At 38.6% G+C, this 26,129-nt stretch overlaps 1 protein-coding gene across 2 annotated transcripts; it reads right to left on the reverse strand.

The window, feature by feature from the left end:
• Window positions 1-2: 2 nt before the first annotated feature.
• LOC123761292 (leukocyte receptor cluster member 8 homolog) lies at window positions 3-20,297 on the reverse strand. Of its 2 annotated transcripts, XM_045747219.2 has the most exons (12): window positions 20,168-20,297; window positions 15,531-15,762; window positions 13,222-14,255; window positions 12,929-13,046; window positions 12,183-12,263; window positions 7,887-8,080; window positions 6,571-6,819; window positions 4,689-5,052; window positions 4,380-4,547; window positions 3,001-3,166; window positions 2,482-2,689; window positions 3-1,414 (listed from the first exon to the last, which is right to left on the reverse strand). In XM_045747219.2, the coding sequence occupies exons 2-12, from the start codon at window positions 15,738-15,740 to the stop codon at window positions 1,249-1,251; spliced, it is 2,958 nt and encodes a 985-aa protein (XP_045603175.1). In that variant the 5' UTR covers window positions 15,741-15,762; window positions 20,168-20,297; the 3' UTR covers window positions 3-1,248. The 2 variants fall into 2 exon arrangements, with proteins under 2 accessions (XP_045603175.1, XP_045603176.1); XM_045747220.2 differs by lacking the exon at window positions 12,183-12,263.
• Window positions 20,298-26,129: the final 5,832 nt, after the last annotated feature.

Raw genomic sequence — 26,129 nt, forward strand, 5'->3', positions numbered from 1 at the left:
TCCACCACATATGTAAAACTGCAAATGTGAAAAGGTGATTTGACGAGGAACATTTGCCAATTTAGAAAAGCAAACTTTCACTCATATTATGCTGGAGTAAATGAATTCTTCTTACAGTGTATGACAATATAAATGCATATTATCTTGTTCTTAAACTGCAATATCCCCTCTCCATGCTTCATTCTTTACGTACCTGAAAATGGTATAGGATAAGGTACATTTCAAGAGAACTGTATGATTAGCCCTTTAAACATTCCTCGGTGCCATGACGATCCTGAGTAGTCGTGAAGATCCGTTATTATCCTGAAGATCCTGAGTAGTCGTGAAGATCCTGCACCGTCTAATGCCCTGCACTCTCCCTACGGTCCTGTGGTTATGTATCACAGCTTACATGCCTGACACTAGGTGAAGGCTCCGATGACTGAGCTTCCCCAATAATCATTCAGATCGTAGGTTTTCCTGTGTGTTATTGTTGCAGACTTCAAATCGATGATAATGATGATGATGATGATGATGATAAGGATGACATGCCTGTTTATGTACAATGAATGTCAAGGACTGCATGACAATCTTCACTCATACATAAACTAAATGTTATAGAAAAGGATAAAACAAAATAAAACTGTAATTTCATGTTGATATGGGAAGGAAGAATGCCTGGGGCTAATGGGGAAAAAGGTTATATCAAAAGTGAAGACAAAGTTCTGTTAACAGAATGCATGGGGTGTTCTCCAATACAGTCCAAGCAACAGGATAATTCAATTTCGTCTTCTTCTAAGGAGTTTCACCTCCATTAGTTTTTTGTCTGTCTCCAAGTTTTTCTGTCCCTTTATTAAAGTTTGTGCATTCCCTACAACATTAGGTCACTGTTCTTCAATTTAGTTCAATTCTACTTTGTACTTTTCAGTTTTCCATACACCAGGGAATGTTTAGTAGCGAGAAATCCACATTCATCTCTCCTTTTTCATAAGAGAAGTGAGTTTGATGCATAAAAACTGCATCCACTGTGTACGCATGCACTCCAATTTAGGTTCATGGAAATACTTACAAATATTTATGAGCAAGTCTAGAACTCCATCTTGTCATTAAAATACAATAAACAGCCATCACATACACACACCAGCCACCTACCCCTCAATGCTCAACTTTTTAAAGACAAATCTTCAGTTTGACACCAGTCTTTAAGCACTTCCACTAGGTTTCCAATGAAATATATCATTGCCATTGTCCTCTTTCAAGCATAACGTGCTATGTTGCAATAACATCAGCGGTAGATTGTTTGCAGTCTATTTTCGATTTTGACACATCGGTATACACTAAACTTATGCTGCTTTCAAATTTCTGCCATTCCTCTTGAGTTCCGAGAGCCAACTCCGACTTAATAAAACTGACATCTAGACTACCCGGCCGATAGCTACAAGGAAACAAGAGGAGGGGATTAAGAAGCTGCATCATCATTCTCTTGTAGTTTATGCAGACATTTAGCAGAGGAATTTGAATTCTTCACTCAAGTTTCTGAAATGATAACTGTTAAAATACTCACGATAACCAAAATTAATGGTAAAGTGTTCTGAAAATACAAACTTTAGTAATCCCAGAATATATTTGCATATATTCACACCTACCTATTCAATTGGTGACAAATTAGTTTTTAAAATTTATGTATTAAGGTATAAAAATATATATGTATCAACATTGAACATCCTTTAAAGTACTGTATTCAATAAATAAATTTAATATGGTGCTTTAGTGATCTATAAACAGTATTAGGTAGTCAACTATAACACCTAATTTCTTGGTTTTGAAATTAAATAATAATACATAAGTATAAAGAAAAGGGATGACTGGTACACTGGACAAGATTTAAAATAATAAAAATGCTATCACAATATACCAATTTTCTAAGCAATTCTGTCATATTACTATTTCCTGCATTTCAAGCAGGGTAGAGCATGCAGAACCCTTCACAAATATTCCCATGAGCAGCAAGCTTCACACGTGATGAAGATCCAACAGCATCAAGCGAAACATTTACAAAAGGACTCCATGATACTATTCTGTCTACCATATAAGCCTGCCAGTTGCTACTTATTTTGGACACGAGGACACAAAAGTTGCTTTAGCTAGAATATGAAGGAGGAAATTGAAAAGTAGGATAAGAAAAGGACAACTGCTGAAAGAATATAACAAGAGAGCCATAAAAAAGAGAGAGAGAGTAGATAGATCATAATCTAATCTTTCACTGTTCTGCTAATAATAAACTAATGCTAAAAGCTTATTTTGCTCTACGATTCTCTCGACCAAAAACGTATACTTATTGGTACAATTACTTAGCATACCATACAAAAGAAAATCATTAGCATTACCTCATATCTTTCAACAAGAGAAAAAGAGAAATTGTGTGCTTGTTAATAAAGCCATATTGAACTATGTTAATAAAAAGAATCTTAATATTATTTTAATATACAAACATATACAAACCCTTTAAGCATCGCCCTTAATGCCTGCTTTCTCTCCCTCTCCGCAAACCAGTCGACAAGATATCCGGCCATCTTTGGAGCATTTCGGTAAAGCTGAAAGAAACGATGATAGTTTCCCAGTGACCATGCTGCACGTAACTTAAGGGAAAAACCAATGCACTCATCCTGCTTCTGCTCCACTGTAAGACCAGCCATTAGAGATGTTATGTCTGAAAAGGAGATACATAAAATAAAAATATAATTTTAAAATGAAATGTACTCACTAAAGAATAGACAGTTTGTAAAAACCACAAGATTAAAGAAGAGAGAAGGAAGGGTTACGCTCAAATTATGAAGGTTTTTAAGCCACGTCATACAAAGCCATGACATGGCTTATCTGAACAAACCCACAAGGGTGGTAATGCAGTCCTTATGGATTAGTTCATTTGATATACTGTACTGTATAGTATCACGTTATTGTGATATGTGTGTGTATGGCTTATCTGTATCTTCAAGACTGCTGTCAGAGTAGTCAACTTACCTAGGGTGTTCTTGGTGAAGATGTAGTAAAGGAGTCTGTAAGCTATAAATTCAAGTGTGTTTTCTCCGCCCACTTCACCATACAGCTGCTTTAGCTGACTCTGGCACTGATTGAACTCTTCGTGATCTCCTTTTTCCAAGGCAATTCGAGAATGTGTTTCATATACCTGCAATAATGAGGGAAGATTCCTTCAGAAATGGGTAAAGAATCTAAGCAGTAAATTAAATTCTAATTATAGTAGTTTATTCAGTGGTAGTGAACGGTATGAAAAATATATAGTTCCACAGTAATAAAAAGCTATCAGTTATAAACAATCTATGGTAATCATTCAAAATTTAAACTCCTACTCTATTGCACTGTTAGCATAAATTGTGGTCAAGTAACTACTACAGTACATATATCAACAACAATCAGGATTGAAATGGTTTTCAACCAAAGGTAGACAAAAATGTCACAAAAAACGGGGCTCTGTCAGCTATCCTTTTGCCTCCTGGCTCGCTAAAACCCTGACACCTTACCTTGGCACTTTTCCCCTGCCCACCTTCGTCACTCTCAGGACTTCATAGAAAGACTGCGCCTGCAGCCCTTTTGTAAAAGTCACAAAAAAAATCACAAACACACTTAGAAAATAGTGTTTGAAATCTGTGAAAAAATTGGCCAAAACAAATTAAGTCGCAAGTTCTACCACCTGTGGCCGATTTACACGTTGACCAATTTCGTTTCAACTTCACATCCTTAGTGACGGATATGCATTCTCCAAGATGTAGAAGCCAAAAACAAAAACTACAATTTGGCCCCCCCCCCCATAAAAAAAAATATATATTTTTGGACATTGCTGGAACAATGTCATTGGACAATGACATTGCCCAATGCACAAAGACATTGGCATTGGGCAATGTATTTATATGATATATAACAAAATACAGCATAATAACACTTATTCATTATTATTTGTGTTATTATGTATTACTCAGTAATGTTAGAAAGGCACCAGCTGCATCCACTTTGTGAACCCTCCTTACTGCTTTCTTCTTCTTTGTGCATTGGACAGGTGCTTGCATTTCTTTATCACTGCATTATCCCTCAGTTCCAATTAATAGGAGCTGTTCTTATCAACACTTTCTTTTTTTCATTCATATCAAATCCATTTCTTAACATATTGGGATGAAATTTTCACGACGCTGTTGCCAAAAAATTGGAGTTTTGCATAACATTTTCAAGTAATTTTCATTAAATTTGAATACAGTATTTGTTTAACTCCCGGCCCCTTAATGGTTTGGACTTATTCCACCACATGTTAGTAAATACTTTCACATCAAATAAAAAAAATTCTTGGAAAGCTCCAAGAGGTTTCAACTAGTTTCTATATTAATATTCACCTGAACTGTAAAGTCATCTCTGACACCTTGGATGGTCAAGTCTTGTCGTAACGATTTGAGCTGGTCACAGGCATATCTGTAATCTTGGTTGCGCACCCACTGACGTTTGATGTGCTCCAAAGAGCGCTTCAGGGTATCCACTGTTCTGACTGTAGAAGGATCAGGTGCCTAAAAAATTAAATGTAAATGTAAAAAATCACAATGCTTCATTTAAAAAATTGCTACATAATTTAAGTCACTCACAAATTATAACATCATATCAAGTTAAAAATTAGCTCGTCAAGGAGCTGTCCAAACAAATTTACTTACTGTTGTTAATCGAAGGTAAGGCTTTTCAAGAGCAGTTGAGGTTCCTACAATGTGCATTGATGTCCAGTCAATATCATCTCCATCCACTGTAAAGGTGTTACTAATAGTTTTAGTAATATTGATTTGCTTCTTTTTCCGTTGAGATCCTGGATTTGGAGCCCCTAGGCCCAGACCACCTGCTCTTGGACCACCTGCTCTTGGACCACCTATTCTTGGACCCCCTACTCTTGGACCCCCTATGTTTGGACTTCCAACTTCATTAGCATTAAAACGAGCAGCTCTCTTCTGCAGCCTCTCAGAGGTACTGAACTCGGGATCAAGACTCATACGACCATGTCTTGAGTAGAAATGGGAATCCGCTAACCTGTTAAAAGAACAGTGATTACATGACGCAAAGACAAAGATTTCAACTAATTATATTTGAACTTTTATTAGTATGGCTTCAATTGGAGAAACTTACTACAATACTGTAGTGCTTGAATGAAGATGAAGACCCAATAAATGTGTAAGTGTATTAAAATCCAAATTTTCACATGTAACCTACATCCTTTCTCAAGGTACTGTATACAATGTTCAGAACATTGTAAGTTACATCCAAAAATTTGGTGTTTAATACACATACTAATGTATTGGGTCTTTCCTTCACCTTCATTGTTTCAATTGTTGCTAAGAAATTTGAGATAGTATTTAATTGTTTAATTAATGAGTTTCACATTCCAATACCATCATTGTCATTACCCCCCCCCCTTTTATACTTTTACGGAATGGGGACGCATCAGCCTTAAGTAACAAGGGGAGCCGAAGTGGGAAAGAAATGCACAGATATTAGATACAATGCACTCATTCATTAAATATACCATTTTCACTATGAAGCATACCAAAGAAAAAAAGGAACAAGCACAAACACACTCGGGTAAATTATTTATGTTGAAACCCTAACCAAATGGACAACACTGTACCATAATGACCCTGAAAATACTAATTAAGCTACCACTCTTTGTTTCTAAGAAAGTGTCCCCAGCACTAAGCAACTAAGAATGTGGCTTGGTTCAGACATAGTACTTTCCTGCATAACTAAGAATAAGGTTATCTTTAGTAATAGTACTCTCATGGATAACTAAGAATGAGGTTTGGTTCAGTCAGCAATAGTACTCTCATGGGTAACTAAGAATGAGGTTTGGTTCAGCAATCGTACTCTCATAGGTAACTAGGAACGAGGTTTGGTTCAGAAGTTATTTTAGCTCAATGTTTTCCGACTGTAAAGTGAATAGTACAAAATTCGACTATCTAATTGCTTAGAATGGCAATCTTTGTACTATGGTGTACATAGTTACAAAAACTACTGTTCTAAACAGGAGAATGGGTTGTGTTACTGTATTCCCATTTACTTCATTTTGTGTGCTACCAATACATGGTCACATTTATCAAACGCCCTTGTGAAGTCCATGTATACCACATCTGCATTTTGTTTTTCTTCTAATACCTCATTGATTTTGTTAAAAGTGGTCAAGTAGCTGCGAGAAACCTGATCTCTCCGCTCTAAATCCATGTTGGCCTGGGATGTGGAAGTCACTGGTTTCCACGAAACTAGTGCCGACTCCTGATCGCTCTCAAATACTTTTATTATGTGGGACGTTTGTGTTGTTGACCAGTTGCACTATGAAACACAATAAACATTAAACTTCTCTAAAGATCCAATCCTTCCCAACAAAAATTTTTGTATCCACATTACACCTCATTAGTATTAATAGTACTCAGCCTCTGTAATTCATATAAACCTGAAAATTCACCTTTCACTTGTACCATTACCAGTTAACATCTCGCACAACTTTATAATAATACACTTCCATAATTAAGTGACTTATAAATGTACATTACTCACTTGTTCTTTGCCTTAATCTTCTTGCCTTTTCCTCCTCGACTACTCACTGGGCTTCGTCCTTTCTTTGAATTCAGCCGTATAAAAGTCTTGTTTTCATCTTCAGAATCTGAGGAGGTGTGGCGGCGTTTACCATCACGTTTTCCTTTTCTGTACATAGGGGATCGTGATCTTGACCGTGAATAGGATTTTGATCGGGAACGAGATTTCGATCGGGAGTGAGATCTTGAATGAGACTTTGATCGATGTGTTCTGTTTAAAAAAAAAGTAGAAATGATCTGATCACATGAGGCTCAATAAACAATCATTTGTCTCCTATGCTAGAGTGTAATACGATAAAAGCGACATTACTAAAGTATTAATACAAATACTTCTCTCCTTCGTTCCCTTGTCATTCATCAACCCCACACCATTTAATTCTTCATATAATTATCATATATTGACATATATGTCAAAATATCATAGACATGAAATGTTTTATGATATATTGACATATTTATGTCAAAAGATAATACACATTTTTGACCTTTTCTTTCAATAAATGTAGTCAAATCAGCATTTTTGTAAAATTTTCATCATTCATCCAATATCATATATCCTGTAATTATATAATATTATTTTACGAATAAAAAATATTACAAGGGGCCCGAGGAAAATTTTTTTACGTACAAAATATTAATATTTTTCATGAAGTCACTAAAGACAGAGCATATCAGTATTAGTAATACATAACCTTTTGCCACACGAGTCTTTCAGCCAAGTTGCTACCATTTACTTCAGGAATGCCATGTATATATATATTATATTCAAGGCTTATTTGTACTTTATTACTGAAATCACCCATCACAATCACTCTTCAGATTCTTGGAAAAAAATACAAATTTCACTCCCAACCCAAAAAAATAGCTACCTAGGCACACCTTCAAATTTGAAATTCATGCACATCCACGAACTAAATCATGACACTTATTTCCCACTTATCACACTTATTTCATTAAAAACAATCTGAATACATTCAGAAAAACCACCTATACATTCCGACTTTATAATCATTATCCCATTTAAATATTTATTTTTGCTTCCTTTCAGCTTTGCCTTGTATAAACCTAGCATATCAAACTTGTATATTTATGCATCAAGATGTTACTGTCTTATGATGGTAAGCAAGTGTTAATCCAAAAATACACTATCTATTTTAAAAGATTATAAGTATAACACTGTGCTGGATAACTGTATGCCAGCTAACTATAAAACATCTTATTTCAGATAACTTCACAAATCATCATCTACTGATAAATAGATATTTCAAAGTACAGTACCTCAATCCTCGGGCAGAGTACCCAGGAGACACCATTTGCTTCTTGAAAGGTGACTTCTTGTTTTGCTGTTTCATAGGACTAGTGGAACTTGTGTCTGATCCCGCATCACTGGTAGCACTCCAGGTCTTCACGTGTGACACCAAGTTAACTGCGGATGCACTGTGTATGCTGGGAAGAGATTCTTCGTCCCAATTCTGAAAAAATAAAAAAATAAAATAATAATATACAGTGCATTTACTTTAGCTACTGATATGTATACAAATTTTCCTAGCTTAAATAATTTTCCAGGAGAGTTAGTTAGCATCTGTATTATTTTGGCGATCTTTCAGAACTGCATTGCTGACAAAATTCAGAGAATAATTTGTTCTAATAAGTTATACAATGATGGGAAGTTTGGGACAATTAAGCAAACACTTCTAGATGCTATACTGTAGTTTTATGTGGTAAACTGAGGAAGGGGGGATTTACCCCTCTAGTAATAGGCCCAGACAAAAATAATTATCCAAAGAACGCATTAAGCTGCAGAGACTACAGTATATATCATTCACTGTGTCACACGATATGCAAAACATGCTAAATATCACTGGTTGCCAGAATATATACAAAGCAACATCAAAGATATCAGATTTACCAGGGATTTTACTGAGGAATACTAGGAAAGCAAAACGAATGATCTTCCTTTTCATCGAAACATTCCACAAGGAGGTGCATGACTGCAAGTGGGACAATGCGGTTTGGACAAAAAGAAGCAGGATGTTGTTCCACTAAGTGTTATGAGTTAACACTTAACTCATAACATAAATTGGTCACACTTGGGTGTGACCAATACGCAACCTAGCCAAAGCTGTTTCCCACCATTTATTACGGTGGTTGAAGGAAGGCGAAGGGAAAAGGTCACTTTAAAGAGCATGTAGTATATAACCTGTAATGCAAGCCCAATGACCCAATTCTGCAGTCTGCGGACCAAAAGGTCGCAGACTGCAGAATGAATGACTGGGTAGAAATCTGAACAAGACATGCTCTTCCAGGAAATATTGCAAGTATGGATAACCTTAATGGCAGTGTCCCAAAGTTCATTCAAGGTAACTCCAAAATGGCTGGGAACCCAGCAAATTTGAATGTCTAATATTTGCTAGAGATATGAAATAGACAATACTTTTGATCACCACAGGATTAAATGACTCCAGAGCCATGAGAACACAGAATCAACCACAATGACACAGGAATATTGACATGAAAGCAGCAGCTAACGAAGAGCATACAAAATTTAACATAGTTTCGGCCTAGTCCATAATCCCTTTTGTGCTTTTTTTTTTTGCCATTCCTCTGTCCCATGGGCACTGTGCTTAGGTCCCCTTAGCAGTAGATGTCGCTCTATTTGTTCCATTTCTTCTATCAGGGTTCTGTCCACATTTTTCTCAAGAGACAGTCCAGTAGGGTTAGGGCCTCTCTTCCTGTTGGAGGCCTTCAACAAAGTCAGATTTTCAGTCCCTTGTGATTCTTTACACTGGCCGTTTTTTTCCAGGTTCCCTTTTTGGTCGGTGCTAAGGGGGAGGCAGGGGATTGGCTTTTGGTCAATTTTACTCCTGATCCCACATTTTGTATGGCTTTCAAGTCCCCCCCCCCCTCGATTTGCAGTGAGGATGGTCTTCCTTTTCCTTCTGCATTTGGGACTGTCAGGTCGTGTTCATGTGCATGGTCCTTGGTATGTAGTTGCCCTGTACATGTTTGTTTCCAGTTTTGTCTCTGGTGTTTCCGGTTCCCGAGAGGTGACAGACTTTCAGTCCTTCCTCGGTCTTTGGGCCCATCCTCTAGTTCCTTCTACCAGTTTTGCTACTACCAGGCATTGCCACCCTTTTGGCATCTAGTTCTTCACCTAGTTCCTTTTTGTTTTTTTTCAGGGTTCAGTTCTGTGGCACCATTCTTCCTTGTCACTCGATGTGTTCACTTTGGAGGGTCTCCTGGGTGTTTCCAGTTTCCAAGTAGGATTTGGCAGACTTGTGGTTCATCCTTGGTCATTGGGTCCATCCTCCTGTGCTGCACATTTTACTACTTCCAGGGCCCTGCCTGCCCTTTTGGTAGCTCTTTCTTTGTCATCTTCCTCTTTTGGTTCTTCAGGGTTCAGTTCCATGGTAACATCCTCCCATCATCTGGTGTGTTCATGGATGCCTCAAGCTCTGATTGGGGCTTTATGACCAGTGCACACCAGGCCTTCCAAGGTCGGTGATCAGGACCATTCTGTCAGGTACACAGTATGGTGCATGATTTTGGGCTGTGTGGCAAGCTCTGCGAAGGATTTGGCTTTCTTTGGGCACTGTTCTGCATCTCCATTCCAACTGCTCCCCAGTGGTTCTTACTTTGTACTTCAGGGAAAAGAGATGCCACTTCGATCTTATCTTTTGGAGCTGGACTCTTTATGTAGCTTGTCTTCTGGATTCTCGGGGTTTAGTTCTATGAGTGGTTCACGTGGACTGAAATAATGGATACAAACTGATAAGTTCAGTGACAGAAATTACAATGACATATATTGGTCTGAATAGAAATACAATAGACTTGTGATTGCTGGAGTGTTTCAAGAAGAATGGAGCATCAACGATGCAACATTCTGCTGGTTCTACGAGATGTTTCGTCGACCTGCAGTGGACCTCATGTTGGCATGGAACTGGCAACTTCCTTCTTATGTGGCTCCATTCACTGATCACAAGGCACTCACGGTGGATGCCTTGTAACTAGACTGGTCAAGGTGGTAGTGCATTTACCATTTTTCCTCTTCTGTTGTTGCTCTGGGTCTAGTCCAGTCCAGTCTGGAGTTGTCCTCAGGAAGAGTGATCCTTCTGGCTCCACGATAGCCGGTTAGCCTTGGTTCTGGCTCTTCTTGCCCAGTGTCATGAAGGAAGCCGGCCTCGGATGAAAGGGGGGGCTGTGATGATCTCTGTTTGGAACCGTGTAGATGCGGGGCTCGGATGTCCACCGCCTGGGTCTCGTGCAGCCCAAGCCCTGCTTCAGGAGGCTGGGGTCATTCTTGCCCTTGCTGTGGTGGTTCTTCTCCGGCCACGACCACGGCAGTCTCCAGGTTTGGAGCCCCTGTGCCTTCTTTTACCAATTTTGAGGTAAACTCCGGAGCTGGAGCCCCTAGGGCATTTCGTTGTTGCCTTCAACCTCATTCTGACAGTTCCTGTGATGGCACTGGAACGAATCGTATTGGCATTTGCCTTTCCATTGGAGACTTTCGGCGTCGTGGAGAGGAGGGACCTGCTGCACAGGTGACAGCTTCCTTCCCCGTACCAACCTACCCTGACTTTGCGCCCTGGAGATGCCACTCCAGACCAACAACCAGAGCGCCACTCCATAGTCTCCCGAGACTAATGGATGCCTACTACTACTATGCTGTTTGAGGAAAACTGAAGGCATAGGGTACTGATGGGATGACACAGCAGCAGGTAACACACACCCACCCACACCACAAAAGGTCTGTGAACACCGAGGGTTGAAATAATTTCTCATAATACTGTACAGCCACTCTATTCCTATCTAACACATGGACACACAGCTCTACATCTACTAAATTGCTCTCCAGTTACAATGATCAGTTTCAATATTATCAATATCTGTTTTTTGCTCAAATTTGAGTACTTGTATTTCAATGGAAACCTATAGGAGTACTAAATAAACAAGCCTAGATTATACTCCTATCAGGAATACCCAATATGTAAATACATATTAAAAGTAAAATGTAAATCCTCTATTCTCTCCTAACTATATCCACCCAAACCTGTTCATTCTACTTTGTGTATGTTGTTCACATACAAAAATAAATAACTTTGAGCATATTTCTCAGCTTTCCTCCTTTCCTGCAACCCGGAAATTCATTAAACCCTACTTCCTTACCACTCTCATCATTATCCAACCATCCATTATACTGTACTATCATGAGCATGTTTCTCAATCTTTCAAGTCATGGCATACTTTATGGTCTGAATGGGACACTTGATCCCATCCATAGGCTTATTACGTGACTGTCCGAGTGTCACATGTATTTTCCATGTAGCCCAGTGTTGACACTACCTATGAGTAGACATGACACACTCGTATAAAATGCTAAGATAAAGTATCAACCCATTCAATATTTACCTACCAAAAATAAATTTATCAACCCCCATTCAATATTTACCTACCAAAAATAAATTTATCAACCCCCATTCAATATTTACCTACCAAAATCTAAATTTATCAACCCGTTCAAAATTTACCTACCAAAAACTAAATTTATTATCTCTCAAAGGTTGAGCAACGTACCTGCACAACCGGGAGTTGGGGTTGAAATACTTCTGTGATTTTCCGAGCGCCATTTGAAGTAGGACACGGGTGAATTCCCCCCTATAAAATCATTGAATATATGGCATCATTACAGGCCAGTCAGCAAAATTATTTCTACCCCAGCAGTGTCCACACAGACGTTGAGGAGTGAACAGTGGCGCAAGATCGCTATACATAAAAAGTACTGAATGGAAGCCATTCAGATTTTGAGTGTTGAAAGTAATTACAGTAATAGTATTCTTATGATAATCATAAAATTGTTTTAATATGCGAGTAGTAAAGCTTAAACTTGAAGTATATTTCATATAAATTCAGTATAGCTATTGCATCATGTTTTTGCATTTTCAGACACTTCCCATTGAACAGATGGGAAACCCCTGCTTATATAAACATTTTTAGGCAAAATTAAATTTTTCTTTCAAGTATATTTTCCCAATATAAAAGTTGCTTTTCTACAATTATATTAATTTAAACACATTTAATTCTTCAGTAGTGCAGAAGACAAGCCTTTTTAATTTATATCCTAAGTGGTTAATGATGGATGCAATAGACAGTCACAGGTAACACCGTGTCACAACTATAGGTCTACGGTAAACAAACTGAAATGGAGTCCTTTCAAGGTAAATACTCTACCTAATATGAGAATAAGAATAGCCAATTACCAAAACAAAACAAATTTAAATTGTGTATAAATAGTTTTAAAACAATGATCAATGAAAACTTACTTTAGTCCACAGTGTTCCATTATTTGCTGCTTGTGTAAGCTTCCCCTTAAGACATATTTCAACTTGGTCTTTGTCCAATTCTGTGACACAGCGAGCAAAACACCGCCCAACGTAAGCCCTGTGAAGGTAGCATGTTATCTATACAGTAATGATCATAACTTCAAAAAAATCTTTGTTTATTTTTACTTAATGACCAATGATTTAGGATGTAAAATATTGGACACAAAGCAGGTGAAAATAGTATATGACTAAACGATAAATATTATCTAATGACTATACTAAAATTCACTTACTTCAGACTTTCAGGCCAATCCCCACTTGCAACTAATCCAGTCATTCCTTTTATATCTTTGACTGCTTTTGTTTCTTGTGTATTGTTTATTGCATTTTGGCTTTCATTAACTGAGGCGTTATTGGATGGAGGCTGCCCATCTGCATTTTCTTTTCCAGTTAATGAACTAATGGAAGGATGTTGCTGTTGCTGCTGCTGCTGCTGTTGCTGGTTATTCATAAACTGCATCTTGTTCCATGGGTTGTTGGACATGACTATATTAGTTTTATTCTTTTTATTCTTCTTACTCTTATGACTAGTATTATGTTGCTGATAATGCTGCTGTTGCTGATGTTCATGATGTTGTTGCTGCTGCTGCTGCTGCTGTTGTTGTTGTTGTTGCTGCTGCTGCTGCTGCTGCTGCTGCTGTTGTTGTTGTATTTGTTGTTGCTGCTGCTGCTGTTGTTGTATCTGCTGCTGCTGCTGTACTTGTTGTTGTGCCTGCTGTGCTTGCTGTTGTGTTTGCTGTGCCTGTTGTTGTTGCTGCAAGACATTATACCCAAGGCCTTTTTTACTTGGAAGATTAAATTTTACAGGACCACCAGAGGCAACTGGCGAGTTTGCTCGACCCACAGGTGGCTGATTGTAGTTTGATGGCGGCCCTCTTGGAGGCCCAGAGGGGCCATACCATCCACCAGTGTAGCCGCTATAATTATCGTAACTTGGACAATACGGCTGGTTATAGTTGTGATTATAACCCTGACTGTATTCCTGACTAGCATAATGTTGGGGTGGTGGAACATTAGCATTTTGTTGATTACTGCTATCTTGATGTTTTCCTGGAGAATTGTTGCTGGTTGTGTTTAAATTATTCATCTTATCCTGTCCATCACTTTCTGGATTCTGGCCAGCTGGTGGAGGACCAGGTGGAAGAGGAGGGTTATTGCTATTTCCAGAACTATTGTTGTTCTTATTATTGTTACCATTGTCAGATTGTGGTTGTTGTGGAGGTGGGCCAGATAGTCCAGGTGGTACACCATATCCCCAAGAGGCTTGCTGTTGGGGAAAAAATTATTAGGTTCAACTATACATACAAAATAACATCATGTGCACATAACCGTACCCATCCTCCAGTCTTAGCTTCTATATTCCTAGTTTTCCTTTATAATCAGAGGCACAATGGAGGGTAAAGGTTTTACCTTTAACTATTAGTTGAGCAATCTTATAAGATTTTCCTGCAAAAATTTCCACACAATGAATTTGCTAAAATTATAAGTATGAGTCAAGATACTCACAGGCCTCGTGCATATTATAAGATATCTTAAATGTATTAAATGGAAATTTTTTCTAAACATTGTACATTAGCACAAAATTATACTAATCTAGCAAAACTGTAGCTTCTAGCAATGAGTTACATCCTGTTAATATAATAAGATCCAAAATTCTCCCTACAGTACTATAAGCAAATATTTTTTTCAGCAGCTAACCCATGTGCAAAAACTTTTTTGTTTTTATTTTGTGATAGAAAATTATATGAAAAATATAGGAAACAAATTTAAAGGGATTCTCCTGACTACAGTACAGTATAATGCTCATCTGGCACATGCAAAAATTATGCTCAGATGATGAGTTTGCCATTGTGTCCTGGGGCCAGAGTCATGAAGCAGTTATGCAAGCACTTACGAACCTGTACACCTTTTCTCAATCTTTGGCAGCCTAGTTTACAATTATTAAACAGTTAATGACCTCCGAAGCACCAGGAGGCTGTTTATGACAATAACAGTTGATTGTGAAGTTTTCATGCTTGTAAACTGTTTAATAAATGTAACCAAAGCCGTCAAAGATTGAGGAGAGATGTACGTACACGTTCGTAAGTACGTACATACTTTTGCAATTACTTGCATAACTGTTTTGTGAATCTGGCCCCTGGAGTACATTTACTGTACAGTATACGTATGACGTGAAACTATTTACAGTACTGTACTCTCATTATTGCACAGAATTTAATGCATATTATCAATCGATATATATATTCTCAAATATTAGAATATATAGTATGTCCCACTCTACAAGTGAATAAATACTGTACTGCATTTCACTGCTAATCCATTTCTCTGGTCAATAAAATAATTAATTAAAAATTCATATAAATTATAAGACAACTACAGATCAAACAAAAATCATAGCTTCTATATTTATCTAATTCTAACACTTGAAAATATTGTACAGAACTACTATTGAACAGGGACATTACAGCACAACTACTGAACAGGACAATTACAATTTATACAAAATATGCCAAATACAACTACAGGAAAGTACAGTACTTACATATGCACCATATCCTCCATAATTGCCGCCACCATTGCCACCTCCACCAGGTCCGTAACCATTCCAGCCAGGTGGAGGGGGTCCTGGTGGACCATTATACGAGCCTCCGTAACCTCCATAGTGTCCAGGTGGACCAGCATACCACCCTCCCCCTTGTGCATGTCCACTGCCTCCATGCCATGGGGCCATCCCATGTGGACTGTTGTTCATATTGAAGCCAATCTTGTGCACACTGTTAAAAATAAATGAACTACATATTTTCTTATTTTCATCCAACGGAAGGTGGTAATCCCCCAGCCTCTTATCCAGGCATCCCTCACAATATAAACATATTATATCCCATACTTACTCTATATTTCTAATATTTCTATTACCCTGTGGAAGGAGGTTAAAACTTTCACAAAAATATAATTCACCATTACTGGTACTGCATTTACAACAATTACCACCACCACACTTCAGCAGTTACCCATTGGAATACCTCACCGCTACGTACTGGCAAGTCCTGGTATACAGTGCTTCTTATAAATTATCTGTACAGTACACACAATTATGTTTACTGCTTTCACCTAACTTGTCCCCCATACCATATTCTGTGTACTGTTCACGCTCAATTTCACTCAAATACAAACAATATAAATCTTAAAAATAGAAAATCCTAACCATCTCACACTAACGTGATGCATCAAATGAATATTGATGTGTAATGATGTAAGGCCGAAGAGGGAGAATGGCCTATTGACATAGCTTGGGTGAAGGGGAGGGGGGGGGTGGGTGTAAAATCCTGGTTTGTGCCTCGGAGAGGCTACGGGATCCATTAAGTTCAGTAGAACTTCGGTTTCAACCCTTTTAACCCTGTCGTAGCTCGGTCGATTCAGGCAGTGTCTGGGATGCTCCCGGACGCAGGTTCGAATCCTCGTCATGGCCCCTGTGGATTTGTTCCAAGCCATCTCATAATAAGCGCAACCCCCCCCCCTCCCCAATGTCTTGTGACATTGTCTGCATTCAGTGAATCATGTCATCCAGGACTATTGGAACAAAGACTGTTGCCCAATCACCTGTTCTGAGAATAGCAAAAACCAGAATACAGATGATAGACTGTGGAAGGTGAGGCAATGCCTCAGTGAACTGATTGGGAAGTTCAAAGATTTCTACACATACGTCAGGTCAGAAGCTGGTGACTGACAAATCACTTGTGCTTTTCAAAAGACATCTTGCCTTCAAGCAGTGTCCCCCCCTCTAAATGCCACAGTTTTGGACTTATATTCTTCATACTCTCTGACTGTGAAACAGGATGGTCACTGACATGGCATTATATTCTGGTACCAACGTAGACATTCTGAATAATGATCCTCATGCAATCCAACTACATGGATGGATGAGAAAATATCCATTTGCACATGGATGAGAAAATACTAAAGGCATTATTCTTGACCTTTGTAAGACCAAAGTTAGAATATGCAGCTGTAGCATGGGTGCCCATATCTCAAGAAGCTCATCAACAAACTGGAAAAAGTGCAAAGACATGCAACCAAATGGCTCCAGGAACTGAAAAACAAGACCTACAAGGAGAGATTTAGAGTTGTTAAATATACCAAATCTAGACGATAAAAGAAAAAGAGGTGATATGATCACTATGTACAAAATAGTAACAGGCATCAACAAAATTTACAAAGAATTTTTGAAAATTGCAACTTCAAAAGCAAGAGGACAAAAGGTTCACACTAAGGAAATAAAGCTGCCAAAAAAACATTAGAAAGTTCACTTTTGCAAACAGAGTGGAAGACAGTTGAACAACTTAAGCGAAAAGTCAAAACCATCAGTAGTTTCAAAACGTCCTATGACAAAGAGTACTGGGAACACAGGACACCACGAGCGTAGCTCTCGTCCTGTAACTACACTTAATTAATTATTGTATTTAAATTTTTTATATTATATTTATTATTTTTTTTATATTTATAAATATTTGTTATTTATTTAATTAATTTAGTTAATTACTAGCTGCAGGAGTGAGCATGAATTGATGACATCAGGAGATTTCTTTGCTTCAAGACAGCCATGGTAAGTCTTTTTTTTTTTCCTGTTATTAGGGAATATATTTTTTGTATTTTTTATTTATATACAATAGTTCTTACGTTCTTATACAGCCACTAGCACGCATAGCATTTTGGGCAAGTCCTTAATCCTAATTTTCCCCGGAATACGACATGCCAAATCGTTTAACAACCAGGTACCCATTCACTGCTGGGTGACCAGAGGCTACAGTTCAGGATTGGTGCCAAGTAAATCCTCCTCGGCCAGGATACGAACCCAGGCCAAAGCGCTTGCGAAGAATCAGGCGAGTGTGTTACCACTGCGCCACAGGGACTGGGCACAATTTTAACAAGGGTCACCTGTGTCTTTGCAAATACTGTACCAGCAAAATTTACTTGCATGCCACCCTGGGCACTAGTGTCTTATGTTCGCTACCCTGGTTGATACCTGGTTTACCTGCTTGATGGAGTTCTGGGAGTTCTTCTACTCCCCAAGTAGAGTGCCTTGGGGATTGATGGGGTTCTGGGAGTTCTTCAACTCCCCAAGCCCGGCCTGAGGCCAGGCTTGACTTGTGAGTTTGGTCCACTAGGCTGTTACTTGGAGTGGCCCCGCAGGCCCACATACCCACCACAGCCCGGTTGGTCTGGCACTCCTTGGTCTTGGGGGCCATGCCAGGTTTCCTGTACTTAACATAACAGGTTTCTCGTTTCCATAGAAACCCAAACTCTGTACAAGATATAGGATGTCATTTGTCATTGGCTTGCTTCTTTTTCCCCTTCTACTCTACCCTCCCGACATCCCTGGAGATATTTTGGGATACGACTCGAATTATAATTCTAATTGTTGAGGACATAAAGCCTGTACTTTGGCTTATCAAGGTCTCCCAAAGCCAACTACTGACCTTCCCCAGGTTGCAACCCACAACAGTTGCCTGACTCCCATGTATCTGTTTACCGCTAGGTGCACAGAGGCAACTGGTAAAAGGAAACGTACCTAACTGTTCCTGTCTTAACACTTTCGCTCGGTGATGATTCAGTATGGCATAAAAAATTTATTAAGACGACGGGAATGACGCAGTATGGCGTCATTGTGGGAATGACGCAGTATGGCGTCATTGTGGGAATGACGCAGTATGGCGTCATTGTGGAAATGACGCAGTATGGCGTCAAAAATTAAAAAATTTGACCCGTTTCTGGCTCGACTGCGGGTGGGGCGCGCTGCAGTTTTGGACATTATATGTATATACTCTTGTAGGGAATTTTATTGCGAACACATTGATATCAAAATGAAAGACCTAGGACAAGAATTGAGGTGACCAAAGTGAAAAGAGTATACACATTATACATATACTCGGCCCCACCTTGCGGTGGTCTGGCGCTCTCTCGCCCAAAGCGCGAAAGTTTTATCTAGAGATTGAACTCTGGCCCCTCGATTGTGTCAAGGACATAGACCTCACGTACGAAAGGAGAAAATAAGAGCCAGTGTAGAGGTGCCAAAAGCACAATCGGAGAGCACTATTTGTACATTATAAGAGGTCCAAGGCTGTTCAATATCCTCCCATCTAGCATAAGAAATACCGCCAGTTCCGGATCAGCCGGGCTGTGGTGGGTATGTGGCCCTGCAAGCCGCTCCAGGCAACAGCCTGGTGGACCAAGCTCTCACAAGTCAAGCCTGGCCTCGGGCCGGGTTTAGGGAGTAGAAGAACTCCTAGAACCCCATCAACCAGGTATCAAGCAGGCCAGAACAAAAGGAAACCAACAAAACATTTCAGTTTCCAGCAAGTGCTGGACCAACAGGGTTATAGTGGATATATGGACTTTGGGCCATTGCAAGCAACAGTCTGTTGCACAAAGTTATCACTAGTTAAAGTCTGGCCTCAGGCCGGGCTTGTAACGTAGGAACTCATAGAGCCCACTTCAGATACAATCTGATTTACCCAAGTGCCACTAACCTTAATGGCCTCGACAAGGACAGGAAGCCAACGGCTTGTCGAAGGCCCCCCCCCCCAGTAGCCTTGTGGCAAATCTAGGTGTACTTACCTATTAATGACTATGGGAGAGCGAGGTCTAGCGATTTATACCCTGCCTACTAGGCCTGGTGTACCCGTTGCGTTATTATTTATTCTGACGTTCGGGATTCTTTGTAACATTTGACCTTAAAGGTGCGCTACCTGGCCTGTCACAAGTGAACTCTTGCCCCCTTAAGATCCTCCAGGGGTCTAGACTGGACCAATCACGTCTACAGTAAGAGTGATAAAGATTACGCCACCCAAAAGGTGGCACGGGCATGAATAGCCCGTAAGTGGTGGCCCTTTTGAGCCATTACCAGTATCAATAGATGATACTGGAGATCTGTGGAGGTGCGACTGCACCCTGCGTGACGGGAGATGTCTCCCGTGTCGTCTACAGCACCCTACTTGGCACTAATATATCAGGACGAAGAAACAGATCTTGAGAGAATCTGAGCCCGTCTAATTTTAGAGACTATATAAAGTATTACTACTCAAGCCTCCCCCCTCACCACCGGCCGAATAGGTCAATAACACTCGCTACACAACCACACCATTCCGTATGGGCACATTATGCCTCGCTAGACCATATTACCTGAAAGGGTTTTGAAGTTAGGAGAAAAATATTGCCCCGAAATTTCTCCTGCGTCTGAACAACAAAAATGGCGACGGTGCTGGCCGACGGTCGCTGGAATAGGCAGCGCTCACAGTTCCCAAGTGTACACTCACCAATAAAAATGTATACTCCTTTGTTATATGCCTTTTTTGCAAATTATTGAACACAAAAATATAAATATTTATAAGTATTTTGTGAAAGTTCATAGTAGAAGTTACTTAATGCAAGGAAGAGGTTCTTGGGTATGATAGTATTTTCAAGTTGCATAATTTGTATACATAAATATACCGCAGGTGTTTACATTATTATTTGTTTACATGATGAACTTAGAGTAATTATCATAGTATATACTTTGTATGAGCACTATGTTTATAAAAATTAATTACAGAAAACCAACTATTTAGAACAATAACTGCAAACAATAATAAATTTTTAGTCTCATTAACCGGACCACTACCGCCCACAAGATGGGTATGGGGTGAATAATAAAAGAACTAATCTAAACTAAACGGTACAGTATATCATTCGTACGTGTACGAATGATATACTTGAGTACTGTAAGATCTCTTATTGATTATGCTGCACCTGTCATTTCTTGTTTTGGTAAAGGTAGGATGGACAAGTTGGAGAAGGTACAAAATTGAAGCCATGAGAATTATCTTAGGATGCCCAAGAAATGCTGTGATTGAGATTGAAATTGAAATAAGTTTATTGAGGTAAAATACACACAAAGGGATGAGGTAGCTCAAGCTATTCTCACCCCGTTCAGTACATCGTGTTAATACATACATATAAACACATCACAAACAATAAACATATTACCAAACATTCTGAGAGATAAACATCTACATTTCCTTTGATTGAGATAATGAGGATGGAGTTGAATCTGAAGAGTATTGGGGATAGAATTTCAGAGATAAATGTAGCCTTTGCCACTAGATTAATGAGAGGTGGGGAGCTAATGAATTAATCCTCTCGGTTCAAAAGGTGGGAAGTAATGAACGATGTATGATAAAGAAGAGAGCATATATGAGTACCTTATGTTCTAATGTTATAAAGTATGATGTTATTACAGAGTGTATTGCTGTGCCTAAGAGGCAATTCACACCACCAGGAGAGGATTGTAATGTAGATGTAGTAATTATTCCGTTGCAAAAGAAAAAAAGTATGTATGAAATAGGAGAGCAGAGGGCAACATATGATTGTATAATTAGAAAATAACCTACAGAAAACACTCTACATGTATATTGAGATGGGTCGGTAGCTAACGATGGGAAGGCAGGATGTGGAGTCTTGATCAGGGAGTACACTGACATCGGCACTGTAGATACTGTTATTGGACGCCGCTTAACTGACAATGTCTCTTCAACGCAGGCTGAACTCCAAGGTGTATTAGCAGAATTACAGGAAGCAGTCAAATGTGGTAAAAATGCCTGCTTCTTTATTTATAGTAAAGGTGCGTTAGAGTCTTTAAATATAATGTATGCCCAGTATACCAGAATATTTTGATAGAGTGTAGAAAGAATGTTAAGAAATTAGAAAAAACTGGGTATAAAGTAAGATTCATGTGGATCCCTTCGCATGTGGGAATACTGTTGAATGACGTAGTTGATGAGATAGCGAAGAGAGCCACGGGAAAAAACTCTTCAAATCAGTGTCTTGTTGATGTTGTATGTCAGATAACCTTGAAACAAATAAAAACAAGAATCAAGATGATCCAAGAGAGTGAAGAAATGGTAATGAGAATGGCAATGGTGGACAGTAGTAACACACTTAAGAATTATTCAATAATAAATACAAATTCGTCCTTCACCTATGGTAGAGGAAAGTCTACTTGGAAGGATTCAATTTACATGAGATTAAGATTAGGATACAAATATATCTGGCAATACGGTGTTGATGTCAATGAAAAAGGTGTAAATTATGTAGTATGCCGCACGCCCACACCTTAGAACATTATGTATTAGACTTAGAGTGTCAACTTATTGATAAATATAAGGAAATAAGTAGTGTACCACATCAAATTGCTTAGATGGGTGATAATGGTATGATAGACAGTATACTTAGGAGCAACAAGAATTTTGCCCCAAGAGTGTAACACTTATATGCTAAGCTTACTATATTAACCTGCAATGTTAAATGGGATTCTTGTATTGTGATTTGTGTAGTTGTACTCACTGGATTTGTGCGCCCCCTTGAGGGACTTGAAGTAGAAGGGGGTAGAAATAGCCTAAGCTACTCTATCTCTTTGAGATGTATTTCTTTCTTGTCTCAATAAACCTACTTGAACTTGAATTGAACGTTTACTGTACAACAATAACAATAATAATAATAATAATAATTTACCTAAGGGCCACTAACACTATTGTTAGTGACACATTCTGAGTGACAGTGATATTGCAGTAATGATGACCAGACCACACACTAGACGGTGAAGGGACGACGACGTTTCGGTCCGTTCTGGACCATTCTTAAGTCGATTGTGATGAGGAAGTAGAGACAGGCGATACATAGGCAAGAGAGAGCTGAGGAGCAAAGTAAGGTGTAGTAGAGGGGATAGTAGTAATAATAAGAACTGCAGAGGGTCTATTGGCCCATACGAGGTAGCTCCTATAGGAATAAGAAGAGGATAGCAAGGGAGCGTAGGAGAAGACAATGAACAGAAAAAGGGAGAAGAGAGAAAGAAAAGGAAAGAGAAAGAAAGATAAATGGAAGGGGTAAGCATATGTTAGGTCACGTTTGTTAGAGCATTTGAATATATACTGTGAAAGGGAAGAGCCCACAGCAACAAAGCCAGGACTCAAGTTCATGTTGGGTACATTGTATATTAGAGCCGATTCAACAATACGGCGTCTGTGTAGAGTAGAGACAGGAAAGATTATTTTGGAGGAAGACCAATTAATGGGATGATTAGAATCCCTCACGTGGCAGAAGAGAGCATTGTTAGTGTCTGCAGACTTAACACTTCTCTTGTGTTCTTTAAGTCTGTCATTCAGTGTACGGCCAGTTTCGCCAAAGTATTGGAGAGGACAAGACGAACAGGAAATTTCAATTTCAATTTCAACAGGAAATAGAGTAGACACCAGCAGCATTAGAAGCAGGAGGAGTCAATTTTAGCCAAATATCCACAGTTTGCTAACTGAAGGTAATAACCGAGTGATTGTAACCTATCCACCGCTGCCCACTGGATAGGGACGGTGTGCAGGACAAACATAGCAATTATGACACCAGCTCTTCACATATGTCAGTTGCTTAATTTGGAAACTGTACATGTGGTCGATCTCGAACCCAATGATGATGTGACGACTTATACTGAATTTTGTAACTAGCTCAACAAGGTTGTAACTTGCTTAGCTAAATGAATTGTAGGGTTCAGTCCCTGAGCCTATTATGTGCCTCTGTAACCCTTTCCACTACTGCCCACAAGATAGGTATGTGGTGCATAATAAATGAACTAAATTAACTAAATACTGCATTCAGGGTTCCTACCCGCCATCTGTAGAGCTGGAGGAACTTGACAACTCGTGACAATCATCTTTCTACCCTATATGTAACTCCTTTTTGTAACAACATTAAATATATATGTATGTATATATACAAAATAAATAGGGGTGGTAGGAGAAGAAAATATTAATGCTCAGTGAGGAAAATATTAGTGTTCAGTGAGGATCTACAAGATCTTCTCTGAGAACTCTTTATTTTCGTTCCTTTCTGTAACATCTTACGGTAGAGAATGAATCTATAAGGTATAACATTGGACTAAATACACATGAGAAAGGAATGAGAGAGTTTGAGGATATTCTTTCATATCTAATGATTGGTGATGGGGACCAATCAAACGCTGGATAGGTGTGATTGTAAACCTTCCAATGCCACCCACTGGATGTGAGCTAAATTATATCCAAATGTAAACTAGGCATAACACGTATTTTGTGATTTCATTGTGCATACACCAGATGCAAATAGCTCAACACAAAGGTAAATTGTTAGGCTAATCGAGATCTCTTTCCCCCTTTCCTATAGCCAACAATTGACTTTCTCCAAGATGAAACCCACAACAGTCAACTAACTCACCGGTATCTATATACTTCTATATGAACATCAAGTCTAATTATTACATTATTCTTGGATTTACGACTAAAATTTAAAATTATAACTGCTCACTTCTGTCCATTAAAATGATAGAAATCCCGTTATTTTGCTAATTTAACTGTTATTGATTTGCCCTCACGAATTAATTTACTAAATATATAGTTTTGATTACAATGGTATAGCGAATTGTTAAGTAAAAACTATAATGATGTGTTAAATTTAATGAACAGCCTAGGTATCAACATTTGAGGTTACACAGCTCTATGATTACTTGTATACGATGTTCCTTTGCAGAAAGTGTATTGAAAGTTTTTAAATTTATAAATGTCTGTTAAATGAATGTATTAAATTTATCAATATCTGTTATTCACTTCAAAACTGCGGCTTAAAGTTTGAGAATACCGTCTTGTTGAGATTGAAATTCGCTATTCCATTAAAAGCATCCTGTGAGTTAACACATAAATATTTTGAATCATGAATTATATCTAATTGCAATAAACACTCTTACAATATTACCATGCATAGCGTTCACATAATCTTAAAAATTTATTGTATAGAGAAAAAGAGAATCCGCGAGAGTATGGGAGGAGGAGGAGGAGGCCAGCCACGTGTCGCGCGTGAGACCACTGCGTGTTGGGGTGGACTTTTCGACCAGTAACTGGCGATGAAGGCCATACTGAGGTTCGTAGAGCTGGAGAACTTCAAGTCCTACAGTGGCTTCCATCGCATTGGGCCGCTGGAATCCTTCGCGGCTGTCATCGGCCCCAATGGCTCAGGTAAATGAGAACCTTTTGAGATTTTCCGGAGGAAGCCGCAGCAACCCACCGGAAATCTTTTTCTTTTCTAACTGGAGCCGTTAGGGAAATGTTAGCGCTCCAGACTAATTGTTTCAATTAGTTCTCCGGAGGTAATGCTATTAGCTCTATGTCATTGAAGCTTGAAAGTTACGCTAAGTGTTAATAAGCTGGCGTAATTAAGCAAGGAGCCGGAGAAGCCGTCATTAAGAAACTAACACTCACTGCGGCGTGAATTTTCCAGTCTGGTGGATTGATACCTAAATTATCAATTAGTGTAAAGATTCCTTGGTTGATTTTGAGCTAAGCCAAATTAAGGGCACCTACGTAAGTTGAAGATGAAGGAGACCCCATAAGTGTCTTCTGACGACCTCCAAGCCTCTTAAATCTCCACTGATGCCTATGTCCAGGGAGTCTATATGGAAGGTTTTCCACCCTGCCCATACGTGTAATACTGTAAAAAAATGTAATTAATATTTGATTAATATTATATATCTGACAAGATATCGGGTGATATGTGATTGTTATAAACATTAGGCTAGGCAGTACAATAAAAAAATAAAATATATATATTATATATATATGTTGTACCTAGTAGCCAGAACGCATTACTCTGCCTACTATGCAAGGCCCGAATTGCCTAATAAGCCATATTTTCCAGAATTTATATATTATTCTACTTTTTTTTTCTTATGAAATGATAGTTATCCATTTCATTATGTATGAGTTAATTTTTTTTTAATTTGAGTTAAAACTAACGTAGATATATGACCAAACCTAACCAACCCTACCTAACCTATCTTTACCTAACCTAACCAATCTTAACCTAACCTAAACTAACACAACTAAGTCAATAATTTATGTTCTTAATATAATAATAATAATTCAAATAAACTAATTGAAAACAATTTATTGAAAATATAAAAAATCACTCGGCCTATTAGGCAAATCGTGCCTTGCATAGTAGGCCGAGAAGTGCGTTCTGGCTACGACATATAATATATATATATATATATATATATATATATATATATATATATAATATATATATATAT

This window comes from Procambarus clarkii, chromosome 13 (assembly GCF_040958095.1).
Source record: "Procambarus clarkii isolate CNS0578487 chromosome 13, FALCON_Pclarkii_2.0, whole genome shotgun sequence".
NCBI classification, from domain to species: Eukaryota; Metazoa; Arthropoda; class Malacostraca; order Decapoda; family Cambaridae; genus Procambarus; species Procambarus clarkii.

Excerpts from the sequence above, each read along its gene's own strand:
- LOC123761292 (XM_045747219.2), bottom strand. The coding sequence starts at position 15,740 with ATGAACAACAGTCCACATGGGATGGCCCCATGGCATGGAGGCAGTGGA. Across the intron at positions 5,053-6,570 it reads AAGATTAAGGCAAAGAACAA|GTTAGCGGATTCCCATTTCT; the intron begins GTGAGTAATGTA and ends TTCTTTTAACAG. Across the intron at positions 3,167-4,379 it reads GAGATGACTTTACAGTTCAG|GTATATGAAACACATTCTCG; the intron begins GTGAATATTAAT and ends TCATTATTGCAG.